Source organism: Gambusia affinis, linkage group LG24, assembly GCF_019740435.1.
Source record: "Gambusia affinis linkage group LG24, SWU_Gaff_1.0, whole genome shotgun sequence".
Taxonomy (NCBI): Eukaryota; Metazoa; Chordata; class Actinopteri; order Cyprinodontiformes; family Poeciliidae; genus Gambusia; species Gambusia affinis.
In genome coordinates, this window is record NC_057891.1 from 13,699,055 (window position 1) to 13,721,863 (window position 22,809).

General features: G+C 38.9%; 3 protein-coding genes across 6 annotated transcripts; 1 reads left to right on the plus strand and 2 right to left on the minus strand.

The window, feature by feature from the left end:
- Positions 1-129: 129 nt before the first annotated feature.
- LOC122827144 lies at positions 130-6,327 on the plus strand. Of its 2 annotated transcripts, none has more exons than XM_044109744.1 (11): positions 130-367; positions 1,763-1,927; positions 2,016-2,144; positions 2,230-2,393; positions 2,527-2,620; positions 3,249-3,344; positions 3,460-3,480; positions 3,652-3,672; positions 3,789-3,815; positions 3,900-3,962; positions 4,233-6,327. In XM_044109744.1, the coding sequence occupies exons 1-11, from the start codon at positions 286-288 to the stop codon at positions 4,256-4,258; spliced, it is 888 nt and encodes a 295-aa protein (XP_043965679.1). In that variant the 5' UTR covers positions 130-285; the 3' UTR covers positions 4,259-6,327. The 2 variants fall into 2 exon arrangements, with proteins under 2 accessions (XP_043965679.1, XP_043965680.1); XM_044109745.1 differs by having other exon boundaries at positions 1,772-1,927.
- A 377-nt stretch (positions 6,328-6,704) lies between these two features.
- slc19a1 (solute carrier family 19 member 1) lies at positions 6,705-13,057 on the minus strand. Of its 2 annotated transcripts, XM_044109743.1 has the most exons (7): positions 12,997-13,057; positions 11,520-11,593; positions 11,030-11,435; positions 9,659-10,403; positions 8,186-8,378; positions 7,761-7,902; positions 6,705-7,660 (listed from the first exon to the last, which is right to left on the minus strand). In XM_044109743.1, exons 3-7 carry the CDS (start codon positions 11,276-11,278, stop codon positions 7,457-7,459), a joined length of 1,533 nt encoding a protein of 510 aa, XP_043965678.1. In that variant the 5' UTR covers positions 11,279-11,435; positions 11,520-11,593; positions 12,997-13,057; the 3' UTR covers positions 6,705-7,456. The 2 variants fall into 2 exon arrangements, with proteins under 2 accessions (XP_043965678.1, XP_043965677.1); XM_044109742.1 differs by having other exon boundaries at positions 11,030-11,593.
- Positions 13,058-14,080: 1,023 nt separating this feature from the next.
- Positions 14,081-22,797, minus strand: LOC122827146 (C-X-C chemokine receptor type 1-like). 2 transcript variants are annotated; one of them, XM_044109746.1, is made up of 4 exons: positions 22,592-22,797; positions 20,757-20,825; positions 16,705-18,377; positions 14,081-15,575 (listed from the first exon to the last, which is right to left on the minus strand). In XM_044109746.1, exon 4 carries the CDS (start codon positions 15,571-15,573, stop codon positions 14,515-14,517), a length of 1,059 nt encoding a protein of 352 aa, XP_043965681.1. In that variant the 5' UTR covers positions 15,574-15,575; positions 16,705-18,377; positions 20,757-20,825; positions 22,592-22,797; the 3' UTR covers positions 14,081-14,514. The 2 variants fall into 2 exon arrangements, with proteins under 2 accessions (XP_043965681.1, XP_043965682.1); XM_044109747.1 differs by having other exon boundaries at positions 14,081-18,377.
- Between the last annotated feature and the right edge of the window lie 12 nt (positions 22,798-22,809).

Here is a 22,809-nt window from a genome sequence, read left to right on the forward strand (position 1 = left end):
AACACTCTAGAGACCATACTGTGAACGCCATATAGAAACAATATGAAAAGTTATGAAACAATAAGAGTCAGATTGACCAATATAAATTTAAATATGTCTCGGAGGCGGAGTCTTAGAGCCTGTGTCATATCCCACTTATACTTTCACTTTTACGGATGCCTTTTCGAAAGCGCCATTTACACTGCGCCTCTGACTGAAACCGTGCTTTACGTTGTTTAATTCGGGGTTTTAAAATGCTTTTAATCTTAGTTTAACGCTGCTGGACGACCTTCTCGGACCAACGCCATGATCGCTTCGTCTCCAATCAGAACTCTTTCGGGCCCGGGATGGCTTCTTGTTGTTCTGGCGGCGGCCTCTGTGTCCTCGGGTGAGTCCGGATCCTCCACCCGAATCAGCTGTAACCTAATAAACTTTATTCTGGGTCTTTTTAGTGAGTGTGTGTGCAGTTTAAAACTGCCTGGCCCCACCCAGCTATTGTAGCTTGAAGACTGACGCTCACAGGTTGATCCATGTGGGGGGGGTTTCCCTTTATGATATGAATCAATTTTGTCTGTTTAAAAAGGGAATATTACAGCTACAGCGCAATGAAAGTCGTAAAACACACGAAGAACATGTAGACATGTGATGCAGTGCAGGAGAGGAAGAAGGATTTGAGTGGAAAATGGGATTTCTGCGGTGGAAAGAGGGACAGTTTCCTGTATAAATGCTTTTAAGGTGATTTCCAAAAGCTGCGTGGCTAATGAAAAGCACTTTGTCACATGAGAAATAAGATCAGAAAAGCATGATGCTGAAGATGATACAAAATACAGTATAATTTCCTCCAATTGAAGGTAGCAGGGGAAACGTTTCACTTAATAGAAATTGACATAAGTCCTGGATTACTAAAACGTCTGGTAGTGAGTTCTGATCCAGCAGGGGTTGAACTGGGAGAGTCTGATGAATCTTCATCTTTAGTGAGAACTAACTATCATGTTTTAAACAAACAATCCTGACAAGATGAATACAAATAGGGGCAGGTAAGGAAAATGTGTTTACACTCCAACTAATCTACATCCTACATGTTATGTAACTAAACAAGAAAATGAATCTGTTGTTTTGGGGGTTAGTGGGTGAGTTAGTGTGAAACCCACTAACCACACTAAAGGAGGTGGATGCTTGTTTTATCTACCTGTGGTGGTGTGAAACAAAGTAACACACCACCCTCCCACACCTATTGCTGAGTAGGACCGCTTAGACGTCTAAATGAAGGCAACGGAAATATTTTCTTTGCTTATAGACAAATTAAGGTGTTTGGAGTAATACCAAAAGTAATAGTTTGGTAATAAATCTTGTACTGTTAGAAAGCCTGTGTTTTTATTTTTTTGTTTTGTTTTGTCTAAGAAAATTGTATTTTAGGTTCAAGCAGCAGAGTAGAGAAAGTAGATGCCTACTATTCTGAGGCAGCAACTGTAGATCTTCAAATTTCGTTGGTCCTTGAGATTCGCACAACAAACCAGTGTCACCATAGAAGTTGGGAACAATATTCCCAAATAAGCTGGAGTTGGAGAAAACCGGCCTACATCTGAGCTGTCTGTAAAGCTCAGATAGCCTAAAAAAAATCTATCTTTGCTAATCCTAGAACATTTTGTAAGTAAACTGCTTCCACATAATTAAAGAGACCATTAGGGCCAAATTAGTCTAAGGAAGAACTGAATGTTTTTTTCTTGCTTTAAGATGAAATTACTGACATAAATTCACATTACTGCTGTTTTTATTTTTTTAGTTCCTACAGACGAAACAATCTTTGTAAAGGAGGGAGGCGAGGTAACACTCAAACCAAAACAGGGGTCTGTGACTGATGCGACAAAAGGGATCACCTGGAAAGTTGGTGAAGATCTGGCTGTTGACTTGGACTCAGTAGGTACCGTGTATTATGGTAGATTTATAGGTAAGTGACTCAGTGGGGTTCTTTTTCTTGCAACTTTGTTTTATTTGTGAGGTGAAAGATAATATTCTCAAGTAATTTTTGTTTGTAGGTCGGAGCAAGTTGAACAACCAGACTGGAGAATTCACTATCAGAAACCTGACTTATGATTTCACCAACGTGTACACAATACAGATAAACGACATTGCAGTGGGCCTCAAGATTTACCTCAATGTACTTGGTAATCGATCCCCTTGTTTACTGTGAACTAGTTTTAGACTAAAAGACACGGAGCCTGATTGGATCTGATCTTTGTCCAACTCCAGCTGCAGTTCCTGTACCTACCATTGCTGCATCCTGCCTTAAAGGTGAAAACAAATGTACCATGTTCTGTGACGGAACCACGACCAGAGCAGGACCAGTAGAATACAAATGGATGGCTGACAACACTGAATTGTCAGGTTTCACAGACAAAACTTTCATTGTAAAGGTATTAACTGTCTCATACGTTATATATATAAGAGGCTGAAAGATCAGCTAAAATCTTCTTTGAAAAATGATTTTGCAGTTTAACAAATCCTGTTTTTCACACTTTGATGGTAACTGTAGCCTTTTTCTTGCAGAACGACAGTTCAGGTGTCAGACAGTTCAAATGTAAAATGAAGAATCCAGTCAGTGAGGAGACAAGCGAATCCTTCGCCAACCCATTCAAGGCTGGTGAGTTGACCCCATAAAGAATTGACCTATGCAGCTTTATTCACTGTTTTCCTATCATTAGTTAATTCATTAACTAATTCCATATGTAACTATTGGTGTGGGAAGACACCAGTCTGTACCTCTAGTTGTATGTTTTAGGCTGAAACACCTTTTGTTCTTGCCAAGCCATTGGATATGACCTAAATGGGCAGTAGCCCAGGGCGGCATTATAAAGGGGAAGCACACGGTCCTCTCCGTCCCAATCGACAAATCCAAATAAGTTACATTTTCACAAACTTGGGCCATTTCTCTGGAAGCAGAAATGTAACTGTTGAAAGCATTAGTGCTGTAGCACAGTCAGCTCCTACAGGAGGTCAGAAAAGTTTCACTTTGAAACATTCAGAAACCCCCCTGAAGGAAATAATTTATTTAAATCTGCAAGTGTACACCAATAAGGCATAACATTATGACCACTACCAGGTGAAGTTAATAAGACCAAGTATCATCATTGTGGCATCAGGGTGGGAACTGATCGGTTCTTTGAGTGAGTTTATCAAGGAACACATGCATGAAAACGGTTTTATCGTACAGCAAATTTAATCTGCTTAATGTCCCTTTTCTATATTTCATATGTGTCGTTTTAACTCAGCTGAAAGTGGTCCAAGGATTTCCACAGGAGTCACAGTGTTGGTCATATTGCTGGTTCTTGTGATACTGGTGGCCATTGGCCACAGAATGAAAACAGGTAATGAGAGTTCATCTATTTATATATTTATGTGAATACAAACAATTTCATTGTATGCCTGGTTTTTGTTTCAAAGTGTAAAATTATATCTTGCTGTTGATTTTCTTCTTCTCAGGAGAATGGTTCTACAATAAATGTAAGATTCCTTTAAAACCATTTTGATTACAAATTTGATTTGCTAGTTTTTACAAATGAATTTTGAGCTAAGTGCAATTATATATCTGTTTGTTCTTCATATAAACTAAGATGCATAGTTGATGTGCCATAAATATCTAAAGATGAACTTGTTTTTGATTTCTCTCTGCAGCCTCCATGCCTTGGGAAAGAGGTAAATGGACGACAAAAGCAAATTTCAACCTCTTCTAGATTCAAAATCTCTGTTAACTTAAAAAATACATTTATGTTCAGACATACAATTTAGTTTTTCTTTAATCTGTTTTTCAGATTTCTGGAGGAATACCAAGGCGGAGCGTAAGTCAAAACCTGAACTTCCTTTTGGTTTCCCAGTCTATGAAATGTCAAACGTTTCGTTTAGATCGTTTGCTTTTGTTGTAGAACATCAAGCAGCTGCTTCAGAATCCAATGGCAACACCACTCCACTAAAAGGCCAATTAAATGGTAAGATAGTTGATGTTCTTGTCAGTCAGCTCAAAAGTTAAATAATTTGTATTTTTTTCATTCATTTACAAGTTAAATTGAAGGGGAAAAAGTATCTTATATAGTCTAAGTCAGTTCAGTTTCACAATAAGTGTCTGCATTTCTATAAAAATGTCATACGAGCTTCTTTTCCTGAATTGAATTATTGAAATGAACACGTATCCAACAAGTAGCATGTATTTATCTTTTAAACCACGTGACCACTCAACGGGTCGTTTCCTCTTGTTGCAGAGGAAACTCCAGCGACGGATCAGTAAAACAACGTCAAGAGACCGGCACCATCGGCAAAATCTTCCCTGAAACAAACATTTTATGAGATGGATTAATCTAGAAGTGATTTTTTATTTTTTTATTTTTTCTCCTCAGAATGTTTTTGACATTTTCCACTGGCACTGAAAGCAACAACTGACCTGAGAGTACACACCAAGATATTCTGCTCTGCTGTTACGTTGGATGTTTTTTAATTTGTTGTTGTTATTGCAGCGTCTGAATCATGCACTTAAGTGATATTTTTAAGGAAAATTAATCGAACTAGAGTGAGTTTAGATAAGACAAAGGGGAAAGAGGAGGGCCGCTGAGCCTTTGGAGGTTTGGCTCAGGAGTTTCCAAAGTGTCAAACAACTCCTAAGACAATACCTGGAAACTCGGTACAGTGAGCTTTTGTGTAAAAGACATTAGATAGAAGACTTTATATAAATAACACCCACTGGTACTTTGACCTGATCGGACCTGCGTGTGCTCCTGGTTTGATGCGAGACGGGATTCGTGCACTTTTATTTGCGTCATAGCAACGGAGCTAAGAGGAGAGGAAGAAAGGAAGGGCATTGTGTGAGCAGGACGGCCTGTTCAGCCAACAGTCAAAGCTTTGTGCAGAACTGCTAATGGTTAGCTTCAACCAACATATTTGGTTTGTGACTTGGCTTTGGGTGATGATAGATGCTCCTCCTTACAGATTTATGGTTTTATTTAGTAAGGAAAAAAGCAATCAAAGCCAACCTGGCTTTATGTGATGAGAGCAATCCAAGCATCAACATTGATTTTTCTTTTTAAAGTAAAAATTTCTTTTAAAGGTCAAGTCAAAGTGTTGTGTTCCGTAATCTTTGTGTGTTTCCTTAAAAGTCTAAGGGACGATTAGGATGTTTTTGCCAAATGTGAAACAGGCCTTTAGAGTCTTTTTAACGAATCGCGAACTCTGACGTAGAGTTTCAAATATTTGCGGCCTGAAAGACGCCTGAAGCTGCGTCTCCATTGCGAATGTGCGCAAAACTTTGTCGATATTCCACTAACGTCGGAAAAACACGAGTTGTGGTGTTTCCTTTACATAAGAAACCCAATTGGATACGTTTGTTCATGTGAAAAGTCATTAAAAAACTTATTTTTCCCCTAGTCATTAAAAAAAACAAAAAACAAACCTGCATGCCGCGTCATCATCCTCCAACTACTTCCTGTCTTCTTTGTGGTTTGAAGCAGTGGTAACATCTGGTTGTTGATCATGTGACTTGTGTGATGCCCAAAAAGTGCTTCCATTGCAGTTTTGCAAAAATAAACCAATTTCAATATGGCCGAAAAACTACTTCATCCTAACGCCAAAACCTTTGATCAAAAAAAAAAAAAAAAAAAAAAAAAAAAGAGGTTTTCTTTTTCAAAATTTGTGTGTTGCTGTTAAGCAAATTGATTTTCAAAATGTCAAATTGCACAATTACATAGTCAATGGAAACCCAGCTGATGACTTTGTTGTTGTCAAGCAGGTTGTGCTTCGGTGCTTTAAGGTTCTTTTCTCACACTGGGTCAGGTTGGTTCGGTGAACTTTTAATCGTAAAAAATGAAATCATTATGAGACACTACAATAACAACAGAACTGCATGATGGGACACGTTTTTCAGTTACTTTTAGACTTCTGAGATTTAAAAAAGGAAAAAAAAACTAAATGTGTTTAGTTTTTACACACCTTTTCAGTGTTTGTGTAAATTTGTTGCTTTTGTATGTTTTTCTTCTACTTATTTTTTTTTTCATGTTTAGCCTTTTTTTAACAACTGACATTCGTCTACTTGAACAGGAAGTTGAGGTATTTCCGAGACTTGTACTGAGATCAACCCCAAATGCTCAATTTTTTTAAAACATCTTAGGTATGTAGAGATTAGCTTATTTATTATAAAGAAAACACATTCAGTCAATGTTGTATACGAGCTAAAGTACATTAAATAAACGCAACAACAACCCAGTACTTTTTATGTGCGTTTTGCATTAATTTTTATTGTTTAACCACTAGAGGGCAGCAAATGTTCATCTGGTTTATGCAGTAAACAAAATAAAATGCATTAAACTATCTGTGACTTCATACTCTGCTTTTTTATTTAAGCCAATTATGCTTGGAAGTGACTCTTTTTTTGTCATTTTCATCTGAAATAATATTCTGATCTAAAGGTAGTTTTTTAACATATCTTTGTGATTCAGCTGTACAAACAGTTCGGTTAAAGGAAGAACCACCTGCTGAGAAATCCTGAACAAAAAAAAAAAGAAACAATAATCGCAGTTGTGAGCGGCTACAGCTGAGAAAACAAGAATCATAACTTGGAGAGCGTGCTTTGAAAATTGTTTCATGTGTCCCGATTGTCTTCATGTTGCAACAAACAATGTATTTTAATTGATTTTATGATAGAAAATCTTAAAAGAAAAACAAAAAACGGCAAAATACAGTGTAGCAACAGTGTACTTCTATTTTATTCATGAGTAAAAAATGAAAACGTTCAATTTCCTATCATACCGCATTTCTCAAATTACTTCAATCAAAGTAAAAAACTACACACATTCTGAACAAAAGTAGAATCCTGCTAAAGAAAAGTGAATATGACAGAGTGCAACCTCTGCTGTGTAGGAATTAGAAGTTCACTCTGACCTTTAACCTGCAGCAGGATTAGGTAACACTGCATTCCTATGGATTTCAAAGTAAGAGCAGCAGTTTTTCTTTCTGGGTCCTTAAACTGTGGCACTAAATCTTAAACCAAAAAAAAATCTAAGAATAAAAATTTAGTAAAATTGAATAAAAAGGAAACAACAACGATTTGTACCAAACACAAATTAATACTAGATTTTTTTTTACAAATAAAAATTAAACACCGCAGAAAATCCAGCAGTTTGTGGTCATGTTTTCTGTGGTTTTATCATGATAGATGATTGTCTTTGTTAATGGAAAAAAAAACTCAGAAAAATCAATACAATCAGATTTTGCCTACAGGTATTTGTAACAAGAACAATCGGAGTGCTGTGTTAGGAAAAAAAAGTGTAATACGTTTCAAACCTGATGTGCTCCGTGACTGTTTCATGATGCGAAACATAAATGTAGTGCAAGAGGCTTCATGTTGCAGAAGACAAGGCAGTTGCATGATTAAGGCTCAGAAAAAACACCGACTAACATGACCGGTACCTCAGCAGCTTCTCCACAGTGTTTGTTGCCTTTAGGCTTTGACACTTTGGCTGTTAGACAGCGGCTCGGCTTCGGAGGTCGTGGAAACAGGCGTGAGCTCCGTGTGCAGCCCGTCGGGTGACGCCTCCTCCTGCTGCCCCCGGTTCTGGGTCCGGCAGCGACGCACCAGGACGACGGCGGCGCCGATTACGTACGCCAACGTCAGCAGGGTGAAGTAGACGAAGTAGACGCGGAACTGCAACAGAAAGTCGAAAGCTGAAGGAGCTGAAGGTGGTGGACGGCGAGACGAGAGCCTGGGAAAATATTTTCTTTCTCCTGGAGTGAGTTGACCTCACCTGAGACCCAACGTCTAATCCCAGGCCTCGCTTGTCTGAAAATATCAGGTTGATGATGCTCTTCAGGACCGTCCCCAAGAAAGTGTTGATGCCGAACACCAGAGCGCAGAGCTCCCTGGTGAGCGACGAGGCGATCTGGAAACTGTGAGTGAGAAAACGGCAACGGGAAACTTTTTACTCCAGATGCAGCTTTCTCAATCTGCAAATATTAAATCATAAACTGCATTGCCGCATCAATGCCGCTTCAGACGACGGTATTTTTTTTTCTTTCCTTTTAAATGAAATCGACAAACAGCAAATTAGAGCACGATTTCAGCCATTATCGGTTTATAAAAGAAAAGAAATAAATCCGTGCCTCAGCAACAACGTCTTAGTAGATACCATGTTTTCTTTCTTTCTTTTATTTTTATTTATTTGTTACTCACGTGGCGATAGGAACCAGGAACTGGTAGAATCCTCTGAAGAGGATGTAGCAAGAATAACAGACCCAGATGTTTCCAGTGGTGCCCATGACCAGCAGCATGATCGCCTGCAGCGCCGTGATACCGCCGATGACCAGCTCCGACCAGACGTTCCAACGGATTTTAGCGAAGCCCGCCATGAAGGAGGTGATTGCGCCTGCAGGGAGAGGGCAAAAAAAATAAAAAAAATTTAGAATTAATCACGTTGTTTTCCAATGATTTTAGAACGGTACGCAGAAATCAATCAGTGCAGGTCAAACAAACAGAGACGTGTGGTTGTTGGTTATCCAACATCACGTTTTGGTTTATGACACTGAAGTGTTTCCATGTGATCAGTCAGTCGGTTTAAAGTGCAGAAAGAAGTAAAAACAGAAAGTAAAGCAGTTGGTTTTATTCAGAGCTCTAGAGGAATGAGAACAATAAGTAATCCAATTATAAGTAATTAATTATCATCTGTTAATCAGACTCTATGTGCTTTCTTCTGGGTTTTCTGCACTTTTTCATGAGGATTACAAAACTCTAAATAGTCTTGTAAGACAGAAGCTTTAACTTCGATGGGAAACGCTCCCGCCAAACTAAACTCGCTCTTCTCTCGCTTTCTTTTCTCAAACAGAAGAGGCAAATGACTGACAATATTTTCAAAGTCTGGCTGTTTTCTTCTATCACTTGGTCTGGGATTCAAAGTCCAAATAAATACGCGCTGTAAATAAAGCGCGCCTGTCAAACAATATGGCCGCCCAGGGCACGCTGACATCACTAAATTATGGAAACCCCAGGAGTGCATTTGTGAAAAACGAAGATTTCCCTCAATTTAAATCTTCAAACACTAAAAAAAATAAAAATGATTACTTGATTTACTGCCCCGCCCTACCTTTTACCTGTGCAACTACAAATTGTGATGAATCTGTTACTGAAATAATCAGCAATTTATTTAGCAATCAATTAATCATTAACTGAAGTACGCAGAGTCGAAGATTCCTGAAAGAAAAACAGCCAAAGAGCCGTGATTTAGTCAAAATTGCACATTTTTCATATAAAAACAACTTTTGTCTGCAGATCTATTCTACCCAGAACTCCTCAAGTATTAACTTCACCTGGTTCAGATTCTATACACAAACTCTCCTGACGTTAAGTCAACAGGAAGCTCTGATTTTCCACATGTTGGCATTAGAAGTATTATTCAGCAGCAGCGGCTACAAATGATCAAGTCTTCCCTAAAGGAACGCTCTAAAAAGGACATTTAAATCTTTTAATGAACTTTTAATATTGCAAGTTAAACACTTGCATGAGAACTTTCATAAAGTGCCAGGATATGCTAATCTCAAAGGACCTACATATCAGGTTAAAATGACCTACACCTGCGTGGGACAAAGTCCAGCGTACATCAGACACATTCCCGTTAACAGCAGACGGGATAATTCCAGGTAAAGTGCTCACTCAGCAAGGTGGCAGCTGCCTCCACCGCGCCGTTGTAGTTGGCGGAGGGAAGCACTTTGTTCCACAGGATGTGGACGTAGAACAGCACCAGGTAATACCCCGTGGAGTTGAAGATCCACCACAGGGACCAGAGCCTCAGGTTGGGCCTCTTCACCATGTTCCCGACCTCCAGCAGCATCTGCACAAAGATGGACTCCTTCCAGCACGCCGCCGAGGACAAGCCCGCCCGTGTGGGGTTCATCTCGCCCGTTTCGGAAAGGGCGGCTTTCTGCGCCGCCTCCTGTCTCTTCGTCCGGTTGAAAAACAGCGAGCGCTTCGGCCAGGGCAGGCAGCACGCCAGCGCCAGCCCGAAGCTCACGTAGCCCAGGGTGATGGCGTCCAGCGTGTGGTAGCTGATGTTGCCCAGCGACAGGCACAGCTGGCCCAGCACGGAGCTGACGAAGACGCCCAGCAGGACGGAGGAGCGGGAGTAGCCGGCCACGCGCTGGTAGAGCGCCGGGCTGACCAGGGAGAAGATGTAGGAGGAGTACGCCACGCGGCACGCCATGGTGATGCCGTAGAAGAACTCCATCAGCTGCATGTGGAGCAGCGTGGTGCCCAGCAGCATCAGCACCCAGATCACCACGTGGCTCACGCCCTGGATGATCAGCACCGGCTTGTAGCGCAGCAGGTCGGTCAGCAGGAAGGCCGGCACCAGCACCGCCATGTAGGAGTACGTCAGCACCGGAGTGATCTCATTGGTCACCTGGGGACAGCAGCGGCGCCGGGTTAAAACTTTTGACACAGAAGAGAAGGAAATAACCACGGAAAATCCTGGCTCCTTCAACACTTCTGTTTAAAACTCTTATTTTAGGAGCTCAGTTCCTATAAAACTATAAACCTTCATAGTTTTTATTGTTATATAATTTTATAGAACTTGAAACTATAAATGGATTGATTGATTCATAGATTGTTGGATTGTGTAGAAACATCTGATGTTTCAGGAAACGTGGGAGCAGGTTGAAAATAAAAAATAAAACAACTGTCCTTGTTTTTAACAAGCTTGTGTAAAGTATTAAATTAGTCGTTTGTCCACTTTAACAGTTTTAACGACCTTTCTGAACTCTGAGCTCATTGTTGGCCCTTCGAAGTCATTAAACAAAATCACATCCTTACAAGTCACTCATCAGCCTCCGATGACGCAGTTGGGAAGAATGCGAACTATGACCTCGAGTGAGACGGGTCAGTTCCCCTGTGGGAACACATGAATTCATCCGAGGAGAAAAACCCGATAACAGTTGCAACGGTGAAATGCGACAGTAACAAGACCAGTTGGAAAACCTTTGCTGTTGTTTCCTCTGAGTTAATGATCGATGTCTGGACCCCTCTCACCTGCTCTCTGGTGAAGTTCTTCTCAAAGCTCAGCAGGTTGGGCGTGATGAACGACTCGCCGGGCCTTATGGAAGTCATGAACCCGTAGAAACACAGAAATATCACCGAGTACTTCAGCTTCCCGACGTCCTCGGCGGGACACGGCGCCGCGGCCGCCTCCGGGTCCCCGCGTCCCTCGCCGTCTTCCAGCGACGGCGGCGGCGTCTTCAGATCCACGTCTTCCCCCGCCGCCGCTCCGTCCGCTGCCATCGTGGCTGCTGGATGTCGGTCGCCCCTGGATACGGAGCGCTGCCTTTCTGCTGCTCTCTCAGATCAGCATGTGAAGCACAACTGGAATGAAAGAGGAAACCCTGCGGCGCTGTCCGACACCGCTTGGTCCTCTGTGAGTGAAGACAGGCTGAGCTACCTGGAATGAACCATTTTACAGGATGATGAAATAGTAGGTACACAGCTAGCATGCCGTCGTCCACATGAGAGAGAAGCTGTTGACCTTTGCCCCTTCCGACCGTGCAATATGGTTCGACAGAAAGTTATCCAGCAGCTGAGGCTCGGTGCATTGTTGACCTGAAACGATAACAGCGCGTTCTGTTAGTCGAGCCAATCTGACTTTGTCTTACATAATGGAGAGTAAAAAGGAAAACCCTCATATTTTAATCCTTTATGTGGTTTTCCTAAACAAAATCTCTCCACATTTGGTCTGAAAGCGGCTCAAATCGGACGTAAAGATTATGAAATGATGGCCAATGAGAAAACCTTGTGATGTTCTCCACCTCAGAGACCGACATGGTAACGTACCGTATTCTACACATGCAAATCAGGAAGCTCAGTTAAACAAATCCATCCAAACCGTATGAAAAATGACAAATAAACAAACCACTGCAGTCAACAAATCACTGCCCTCTGAGTGAACAGATCCGTTTAAACCGCAAATATGTTGTGGTGTTACGTTTATGCAAAAAAAACCAAAAAAAACAATCAGGAAAATAAACTACATTACACATATTAAAAGTGAAACATGGTAGTGGCAGCATCATGCTTGCAGATGGTTTCTTGCTTAAAGTTGTAATAAGACACATCATAAATAAGTGATCAAATGTTTTTGTTTTTAACTTATGCAGAATTGGGTAGTAATTAGTTATATTTACTTAAGTTTTTTTTTTTGCCAAATTTGTATCTTTACAAGTAGTTTTAAGGCAACAGAAATACTGTTATGCAATAATAAGAGAAACATAAACATGCTACCCTAAATTTGCTATACAATAAGGTTATTTATGTTTAATAATATGTTTATTGTAGTCTTTGAAACGTCAGAATTCGCACAAAATGAAACGTGTTCCTATCATTTTACCAATTAACTCTTAGTTGAGTAATTTCTTGGATAGTTTTTTACATTAGTAAAAAGTGGCGCTGCTCTTATTTGAGTATTCTACCCACCTTTTCGGGGGTATGAATACTTTTGCGAGGCCCAGAATGTTCTACAGCCACTTCGGTTCTGAGGTAGTAAAAGAAGTGCTATAAAACCATTTTAACGTGTTTACCATGAGGACCTTACTTATGTGCCCTTCTGCATTATTTCCAGATGTTATTATAACAAAGACAACGGTGCAACAGAAGACTGGAGGTGATTTTACAACAAACACGTCACGAACACGTTACACGCGGTACTAGTGCGAGCTAGCTGCTAAAGTCTCTAACCCTGATATTAAAAAGAGACATAAGCTTTTCAGTCATATGTTTAACGACATATTTGGAAAGCTGCAGCTAAAAAGTTAGCATTACTGTCAAAAAGGCGAAGCACGAATCTGAACTCCGTCAGCACAAATTGTTAAAATTTGTGCTGACGGCGTTTAAGGTAAATTAACCTCAGCAAGCCAGAAAATGGTTAGCTACCTGTTAAAAACGTGCATTTCAGTGACATAAAAGGGGGAGAGGGGCTTAAAAAATGCAACAAATAAATGTAACGTTACCTCGCGTGGATCACTTGCAAAGCTTCAAAACCGCTTGGGTTTCTGGGAACTGGAGTTCTCCCCAACAACAAAGATGTTTATTAGTCTCATAATCTAACATGTTTATTTGGTGGGTTGTTTCCTGTGCAGCTGACACAAAAATGACACACAAAGAATGATTTTAACTGGCTAATGCTTTTGTTATACGTCTCAAGCAATATGCTTAAAATTTACAATTATAAGAGCATCTTTACGATACTTTTCTTGATTTCGTTTTTAAACTTATCTTTCTCCTTCAAAAGGTTGTGTGCGCCCTCTTCTGGTAAGTCACTGCTATTGCAACTACTACTACTACTACTACTACTACTACTACTACTACTACTACTACTACTACTACTACTACTACTAATAACAATAATAATAATAATAATAATAATAATAATAATAATAATAATAATAATAATAATAATAATAATAATAATGCAGCTGTATGACACACTAATGCATTTCATCATATCAGTCTATTTTCCCTTTTTATATCATTATACAACTAGAATTTGAAGGTATATTACATATATACATTCAATATGTCTACTTTTATACATGTATATAAAAGTAGACATATTAATAATATTTTAAATGCCAAAATCCTTAGTTTGTTCACAGACTTCACAAATGAAGCTCATTTTGATTCATTTATTTCTGTTTACTTTAATAACTATGACTTCCAGCTTCACTGAAAAATTTACCTTAGAGTAATAAACGTATTTTTATTACACAAATGCTCTGTAATTAAAACAGACGGACATGGTAGCTTATTCTGTTTCCATGTGGTTCATCGCCACAAGAGGGAGATAAACCACACAGTATTTTTTGCTATTAGTGGGAAGTTGAGTGGACAAGACTGCATCCATTTAACAAGTTGTAAATAGATTTATTGGTTACAATCAAACCAAGCAAAAAAAATTATATATATATATATATATATATATATATATATATATATATATATATATATATATATATATATATATATATATATATATATATATATATATATATATATATATATATATATATGTATTTGCATATGGAAGCACACACTCAGCATCGTCTTTATTCACAAAGAAGAAAGATAAAAGTTGAAACTTTACACTGTAAAATAGTAAATATGGTAAAATTATACTTTTAAGGGATTTAACCGTACTTTATTTTCTTAAATGTCTCCTATAATGTGTTAACATTGTGTCAATGAAATGAGGTAACCAACGGTAACATGACAGCAACAATGTGTCATAATATCCAAGAGGAGTACACGAAGTCCGACCTTTGAAAATAATTGAAATATCTATTGTCTTTTATTTCCAAATAAATAAAACAAGACAATGATACGTCCTAAAGTGGATCTAATTTATCTTATCTTATTTTTGTGACAGATTTGGACACTGTTGCCAGTTTTTATCATCTCAAATCAGACACAAAGACAACGTTAAGCCACGTCTCCATGTAGCCATGCAATACAAATTTAAGTTTAAGACCTCAGAGAAATGTTCCAGTTCCCTCCGAGGTCTGAGAGGTTGACCGGCTGACCTTTGACCCTGACATCCTCTCCTGCCTGAATTTCTTCTGCACGAGGTACATCATTTTCTTCCTGAACTTCTCTCCCACGAAGGCGTACAGGAACGGATTTATGGAGCTGTGCAGAAGAGCCAGGGTGTTGGTTATGTCCAGGGCTAAGGTCACCGACCTCCTGAAGCTGCAGTCGAACCGGATCAGGTTGGTTCTGACCAGCATGTCGATCATCATGGTTATATGGTACGGCGTCCAGCACAGCAGGAACGCGATCACCACGGCTATGATCACTCGCATGGCCCGGTGCTTCTTGAAACCGCGAGTGTTCAACAGCCTGGCGACGGTGACGCCGTAGCAGGCCATCATGACGGTCAGCGGGATCAGGAAGCCGAAAATGTGGCGAAACCCACGAGTGGCGATCCTCCAACTGGTGCCGCTGCCAATGTCGAAGCGTTCCGCGCAAATGAACATCTCGGAGTCCTCGTCAAGCTTGAAGGCGTCGTTGAAAAGGGCAGGCAAAGCGAGGCCCCAACCGAGGGCCCAGACGGCCACACACAGGATCCTGCTGCACTTCCTGTGTTTAGTCCCGTGGGTTTCACTGGCGTGAACAATCACATGGTACCGATCGACGCTGATGCAAGCCAGGAAGATTATGCTGGTGTAGAAGTTTGCTTCCATGACCAGGTTGAGGAACTTGCACATGAAGTCGCCAAAGAGCCACCCCCAAACCAGCGCCACTGCAAAAAATGGGAGCGTCAGGGCCATGAGTCCGTCTGCTACGGTCAGGTGGAACAAGTAGACATCTGATGAAGTCAAAACCTGTCTGCTGGAGCTGATCACCAATCCTACCAGCAAGTTACCCGGGATCGCCAGTAAAAAGTTGGCCACGAGGATCAGAGACGAGATCGCCCCTGCCGTAGGATCCAGAGGCTTTGGATTACATGATATTGTGTTTAGATTCACGTCGAACGGCTCAGTTTCATTTTGGTCAAAGTAGTTGTCGGTGAAGATGTAGGTGAGGGACATGGCTATGGGAAAGAAACAGAGTGAAATCTTTCATTGAAACTGAAGAAAACGATTTGAGGAAGTTCTTCAACTTGGTTTCAGAGCTTCAACATTTTAAAGGAAATGTTAAAAGGACGGCATGGGATTTTGAAAACAGGTTCTTTAAATTTATTAAAATGACATAATATCCTCTTGGTGGAAATAATTTCATCAGAATCAAATGCAATAGATCCCCGGTGTTGGTGGGGATCAGAAACCACAGCCACCCATGCATTGCTGGAATTGATAAATACTTGAGACCCCCTCTAAAACCATTATAACCATCCATTTTAATAATTCATATATACCTTAATATGCACTAATACACAGAGTGGAAGCTGTCTTCACGCTGCAGCTAACATCTACTCTTCTTTATTTACTTTCTTGTGGGTTAAACCAATCAGCAACAAGGAAAATGTATGACACACATGGATTGGCTGTTTTGCAAACACCAGTCAATAGTGTATCGGGTAGAATTGTGTCTTTATATTTCAGTTTCCCAAACTGAATCTTCTTTTTTTTTATATACATTTTATTCATGATGTTTGAAAGAGTCTGATTATATGCAAGTTTTTGTAAATAATTTGGAGTTATGTTCAAAAATCAGCAAATACTGAACAACAAGAACAAGGAGGTTGGAGGCTGTGCACCACCAATAATGCTCCTGCTTGAAACACGCACACAAATGAAACATTCCTACAGCAACTGTGCGATATAAAAGTCACCAGAATATTATTGAAGTTCAGGTGGATGTCACTTATCTACACTTATTTCTAATTGTAATTCTCCCAGAAAATAAATTCCATCTTCAATTCTCATAGACGTTTCATACAGGAAGATCTTTGCAGGTGCACTGCCTCTAACCTGCATTTAATGCGAAAATAACATTCAGCTTCTTTGTTATGATCAAAAGTATTTGCCTGAATTTGCCAAATTCAGGCAAAAAAAACATTAAACTCATCAAGTGAAACAGCTTAATTTCAGCTTCCTCCTTAAACCTTTTTTTAAAAATATTATTTCTATGACAATTGTTTGATTTCAAACTATATCAAATGTCACTAATTTAGCCAGATCTGTTAACTTTTTAGAATATTTACTGTATCAGAAACTCACCTCTGTCTTGATAGGAAACCCCAGCATCCAAATGACTCTACACCAGTGTGGTCATTTCTCTAATGATGCTGGTTTTTTCTACTGTGGGTTGACCTAATGTCCCGTTTCCCTTTTTTACGTGTGTTCCTGAACACGACTGCGTCAACCCTTTTTCACTACTACAACATGTTCCTCTGAGATAATCTGTTTTAAGTTAAGAATAAATAAGTATTTCTAATCAGGCCTACATCATTAACCAACATGTTTCTCCATGTTGTTTTGGTGTAGAATATGTCACATTTTCTATTGAGAAAAACCCCCAACCCGTACTTTGTAGAAATAAAAAGCCTCCCTGAGCCCGTCTCCGCTTTCTGATGATTCACCGGATGCAAAATCAGGATACACTTATTGATAGTTTATCATTTATTTGGTTGAGATTCTTGTTTCGTACTGCAGAGAAGAGCAGGGTGTGTGTTTCAGGATTTCATTGGGTAACCAGCTTCGTGTTGTAAGGTGTTTCACAAAACCTACTTTCCACTTTTTGGAAACCGGTTTGTAAAATGTTCTCCTCCTTGATTGGGTAAAGGACTGGTTTTAAGCAACAATCTGCTGACTCTATGTTTTTCTGAAGCAGACAGGTTCGCTGGTATTTCTGTTGTTTTAGTGGGAAAGCGGGCAGCTCCATGTTGAGACAAACATCAGAGAGCATGAAGAGAAGCTTGTAAAGTAGTCAGTAATGACAGGTGGCAGACTGTCTCGCTGACAGAACCCTTCCTTCCCCGCCTCCTACTACTATATTGCTCTTCTAAAGAATCAAAAACACACACATTTAATTTTCACTCCATCTTTGACTCATCTTTCTTATTTACCAACAACATGCAGGCGTTTACAATTGTAAATGCCCTCAGGCACGAAGATCCCCCAACGAGAAATCCCAGTTTTTAGTTTACTCGTTTTTTTAAGTCAGAGGTGTCTCTTATTGCGCCCACCAGCTGAACAGGTGTTGGTGACTAATAAATAACAACAACATAAGAAATCTCAACAACAAATCAATTCGGTGCTCTTGGCGCGGCGCTCGGTGGAAGAGCGGCAGATGTCACGGTCGGACAGCAGGGAAGCTGGAGGATGTCCAGTCAGACCGTCAGTTCTCGAAACCGCACAACAAAAATGACCTTCTAGAAGCGCACACGGGGTCAGCGGGACACCGTCAGACAACAAACAGAGTAAAATACTTGTGGGGTTTTTAAGACCTTGGGAGAGTTTGAAAGAATCTGACATTTATTCTGGATAGGTCTTCTAAAACCACACCATTTATTTGTTTCCCTTCATCATCATCATCATACATATACAGAAGTGTTTAATGTGAATATATCCAAAACACACTGAATTCCAGATCTGTTTAGGATCCCATTCAACAGGAAAAACCAGAGCCGTTTGTTGTACTGACAGGCTGGCATCTGTCACACGTTCTGATTAACTCGCGCTGGAAAGTCAGCAAAACTGGACGTTCGCCTTCCAGGGGAAACTCAAGCGACTTCTCCAGAAAAACTCGACTGGTGCCCAGAATTCTTGTTTGATTTGCTTCAGAGGAAGACGTTTGCCCAGCAGATACTCATCTTGGCAAGCTTCTAGATGGCTTTGCAGGGTGCCGCTTCATCAAACGCCGCCCCCATGTTCTTCTGGCAGACGTACAACTGAAAGTAGAAGACATTCCGGTCAAGTTCAGGGTTTCATTCGTGTGAAAACCAGTGTATCCCTTCAAACCTGAATTGTGCATTTTCATTTTGCAATTTTATTTAAGCAAGTTTATTTTTAGCTTCCTGTTTTGCTGTTCTTTGTAATGCAAAGAAGGCAAAAAATAAAGCAAAAAGCTTAACAAAAACAGTTTAAGTCTTGAAATAAATGCTTTCATTTAGTCATTTTTAAAGACAAATCCTTTAAATTCATGGTACACAAATTGTAGATGGCTAACTACATTCTACAAGTTTTGGTTTTCCAGGATGTCTCACTGTTCCAAGCAGATGCTGAATAATTCCTCCAACTATCATGAGATTTTCTAGGGTCAGTTCAGTTACTCTGAGAGCTCTCAGTTCTCCTCGCCATTAGCTTTTCTCTCGTTTTCATCTGGAGGTTTCAGGCTCTCCTTGTGCACACAACAGTCAGTCCTGTTGCTGCCATGTACAGTAACTGGATGGTTCGTGTCTGCACAGGGTTTTCTCCCTGGTTGCTATGAGAACTGCAGATGCTCCAGTTTTCTTCTGCAGGCCAAAAACATGCTAGATTGAGAAATAAGATCAACAATTAGCAGCATTCATGTAGGTTTTACCGACTGATGTAAATCTAATCGCTTCAACAGCTGACTCATTGTTGACACCTGAGAAATTCACACGTAGATTTCTTTCCTCTTAAAAACAAGGGGGGTAGGGTTTCTGTTGAGTTGTTTTTTTGTTTATTTCCTCATTCGTTCAAATGGTCTGTTAGCACACCTGCACATATGGTTTCGGTTCTAAGTCAGGAAGCTTTAATATCTGGCGTTTTGTTTGTTCCGCTAAAAGGTTTCTTCTTTTTCTTCTTCTCCTTCTTTTTACAAGCCGAAACAGACACCGAACAGCTTGTTATCTAATCTAAAATAGTTGCTGGAGGAAAAAAAGAAGCAGCTGAAATCCTCATGAGACACGAGTAAACAGACTTGTGTGTGTGTGTGTGTGTGTGTGTGTGTGCGTGTGCGTGTGTGCGTATGTGTGTGTGTGTGTGTGTGTGTGTGTGTGTGCGTGTGTGTGTGTGTGTTAGGACAGACGTCCCACAGTTTGCCTTTACTGGAATCAACTAAACAAACATCGTACGATTAAACATATATACATTTTTAAATGAATGCCCTCTTTAAGCTTTGAGAAAAGCCAGATTTTAGAACATGCTTCTGTTAAAGAGAAACTAGAAGCGCTTTGATAAATAGAAAGACAGAAGATGAAAACAACAGCAGGTAGGATTACACAGGTATGCGCTTAATGCACATCTGTCCCCAAGCCGACTCTTCTGCGAAAATACTGCATTGGTACATCCAAAAGAGTAATAACTTTTTCATTATTAGGCACTCACATGGTGCCAATCTAATCTTTTAATTATTTTGTATACAAGAAGAACGGGATTAGTTCTTCTGTGTGGACTAGGAGTTTTGTTTTGTTATTTTTTCCAGAGAAACAAGTTATTACTATGACTAATAAAGTATTAAACAATCCAGCTTTGTCTGTTTACTGCTGTTTCAGTTCTGAGAAATTAGTTCAAGCACTTGCAGAATTCTTATACTAGGATAAATATAATTTTTTATGGTAAGAAAATATATCTTGTCAGTAGATGAAAACATTTTTAAACGGTAGAAATCTGTGTTTAAAAAAAAAATACTGTAAATAACGAATACAGTTTTGAATGAAGTATGAGACAAAATATAAAGTTTTTCCTCCAGGACTTTGTTTGATCTTTAATTTCCTGTTAAACATGGAAAAGAAAAAAACACTTTAATTTATTCTTTTCGCTGTATGACCTGCAGCGACTCAAAGAGAAAATAAATCAAATTAAAATGGTTTTAAATTATATAGGTGTTTCGTATTTTTAAAGAAACTTAATACTTTTCTATGTATAATTATATATGTATTACATTAATTTGGTAGCTAATAAACTGTATTTATTTAAAATGACATATTTTAGACATTTAGAAAAAAAATCTTGAATTTTCATGTATATTTAAATCTCTAAAGCTTGAATTTCAGGCTGGATTTAATGAATTGTCAATTAAAATACTCACCACTGTTTTAGCTTTTAAATTATTTTACTGTTGCCACTAATAGCTACTAATATTGTCTCCAATGGTCCATTAAAAGCAATCATTTACTACCTTTATTTTCTTATCTGGAAGAATCAAACATGTTAGAGAGGTTGAACGTCAAAAAAGTTAAACTTTGTTACCTAAAAAATACATTTCAGCCTCTTGAAGACCAAGTATCTGTAAATAAATAAAATTCCCAACCTACTTTGGTTTAATTTTGGGGGGAAAAAGAATACATATATTTTTTACTTACCTGTAGTCTTATCTGAAATCTCAAAACAAAGCAACTCTGATGCGTCTTGTTTTCGTTTGACCAGCTTCCCTGGCAATAAAATGAAAACACCTGAGATGAGCCTTTAAAAAGGAAAATGCTTCGACTTGGCGAAACAAAAGCGGAAGGACGAAGAATGTGAATCATTGGACAAGACCCAAAACAAAAAACAAAACAAAACAGCCCCCAAAAAACAATGATTGATACTGATGGGGAAAAAAAGGCAATATTCAAATGTGCTCTGGCTTTCTGACTTGATATTTTATAAAGTCCATATAGAGGTAAATATATTCTCAATTAGTGTTTGATCTTTTTTCACACATATTTTTCCATCAGCAAGTGTAATAACAGAGGCCTTTTTTGGCAGCACATTCTAGTACAAATAGGACTGCGAGTGGCAGCAGAATGCAGATTACCACTAAGCTTGATCAAACTGCAAGAGAAAATGTAGAAAATCTTCAATAGTTGTATTTTCCTAAATAAAGGTGGAGCTTTTGTCGAGCTTTGCAATTACAAATCCCGTAATTTCTCAGAATTTAGTAAATCCAGTCCAGGCTGGACGATAACGAAGGTTTTAATGAGTGCAAACAAATGGCTGGTAATCAAGAAAGGCATCGCAAATTTAACTCCCAAACAAGTTTGGGTGATTAAATAAATGGAAGAGTCAAAATAAAAAGTAGGAAAGTAATATTATATCATACAAGACAATAGGAAGAAGGCTAACAGCATAAAATAAATAAATATTAATACCCAAACAGTAAGATATTTCCTTGATATCGTGTTTAATCTTCTTCTTTTGCTCCGTTTCAGTGGTAATATTAATCCGTCTGACTGACTAATGGCACCAAAACATCTCTTTTGTATCTCCAGCTCGACTATTCTTATCTCGTCACCGACATTTCTAAAAAAAACTGAAATAATAATAATAATTCATATAGCCGCTTTTTTTCAGCATTTGCACCTCCTTTGTTTGGCTGCTAATGGGCGGTCTTCTGATTTGACTTTTTGTTGACTGGGAATAACAGAGTCTAGTTCAGGTAAACAACAACTGAATCTGTGCCAGGGGTTAATTTGGTCTTCATCCCATGTTTGGTATTTGGCACAATCAAGACAGTCTGCTTTATTTCATCACAAGCTGACACATAATTAGTTGTCAAAGATAAACACCAAACATACAGTAACTACTCTAAAACTGAGCCCAACATTGCGATTGTTTAATTAAATCTGATTGAATGAGTATTTAGCACTTTTATTATTTATTTATTTATTTATTTATTTATTTATTTATTTATTTATTTATTTATTTTCTCCTTCACAAAGGGCCCTTTAAATCAAGGGCCCCATGGCACATGTCCAATCAAAGATCAAAGACTGACTATTTGCTTCACTGACAGAAGCTTTCATTTTCTCTCTCCGTGCCTGAAAGCAGAAGTCCCTGGGATAATTCATTTCTGTCACGGTTACAACTTTTACGTTGAGTTTTGAGGGATTTTACTAATCCTATGTAGCACAAACAATGATGAATATTTAAATTTTTTTTCTGGAGCTTATCCTGACTGCTGCAATCAGCCTGACAAATAAATGCTTGAAAAATATATCTGTTTAATGTCTCTGGGTAGTACATAAGATATTTTCTTGCTCAAATTAAACAGATTTCTTTAAGAATTACATTAGCTTTTTGATTATATTGTAATTGTGTTATTAACATCTGCCTTTATTTAATGCCACATATGCAGGCACAGTGTAAGCTGCAGTGTAAGAAATAGCCACAGCATTTCAAATAAAGAAAATCAGACAAATATATAGAAAAAAATTACCTTCTAGAAAATGTTTACGACATTTTCATGTCGTAAACATGTTGGAGCAGGGTTTTTCCTCCTCTCTGTCGCTACATACATGTTCAGTATGAAGGCCTGCTGTAAAAGTGAATGCTATTAATTATATAAATATTATATAAATAAACCGAATTGAAAATTTATACAGGATAAATCCAATATTTTTGGACTGAATTGAATTGGCGAATTAAAGACAGGCA

Coding starts and splice junctions, on each gene's coding strand:
- LOC122827144 (XM_044109744.1), top strand. CDS start 286: ATGATCGCTTCGTCTCCAATCAGAACTCTTTCGGGCCCGGGATGGCTT. Junction 3,345..3,459: donor TGGCCACAGAATGAAAACAG/GTAATGAGAGTT, acceptor TCTTCTTCTCAG/GAGAATGGTTCTACAATAAA. Junction 3,673..3,788: donor CTCCATGCCTTGGGAAAGAG/GTAAATGGACGA, acceptor TCTGTTTTTCAG/ATTTCTGGAGGAATACCAAG.
- slc19a1 (XM_044109743.1), bottom strand. CDS start 11,278: ATGGCAGCGGACGGAGCGGCGGCGGGGGAAGACGTGGATCTGAAGACG. Junction 10,404..11,029: donor AGAACTTCACCAGAGAGCAG/GTGAGAGGGGTC, acceptor TGCTGTCCCCAG/GTGACCAATGAGATCACTCC. Junction 8,379..9,658: donor GGCAGCTGCCACCTTGCTGA/GTGAGCACTTTA, acceptor CTCTCCCTGCAG/GCGCAATCACCTCCTTCATG.
- LOC122827146 (XM_044109746.1), bottom strand. CDS start 15,573: ATGTCCCTCACCTACATCTTCACCGACAACTACTTTGACCAAAATGAA.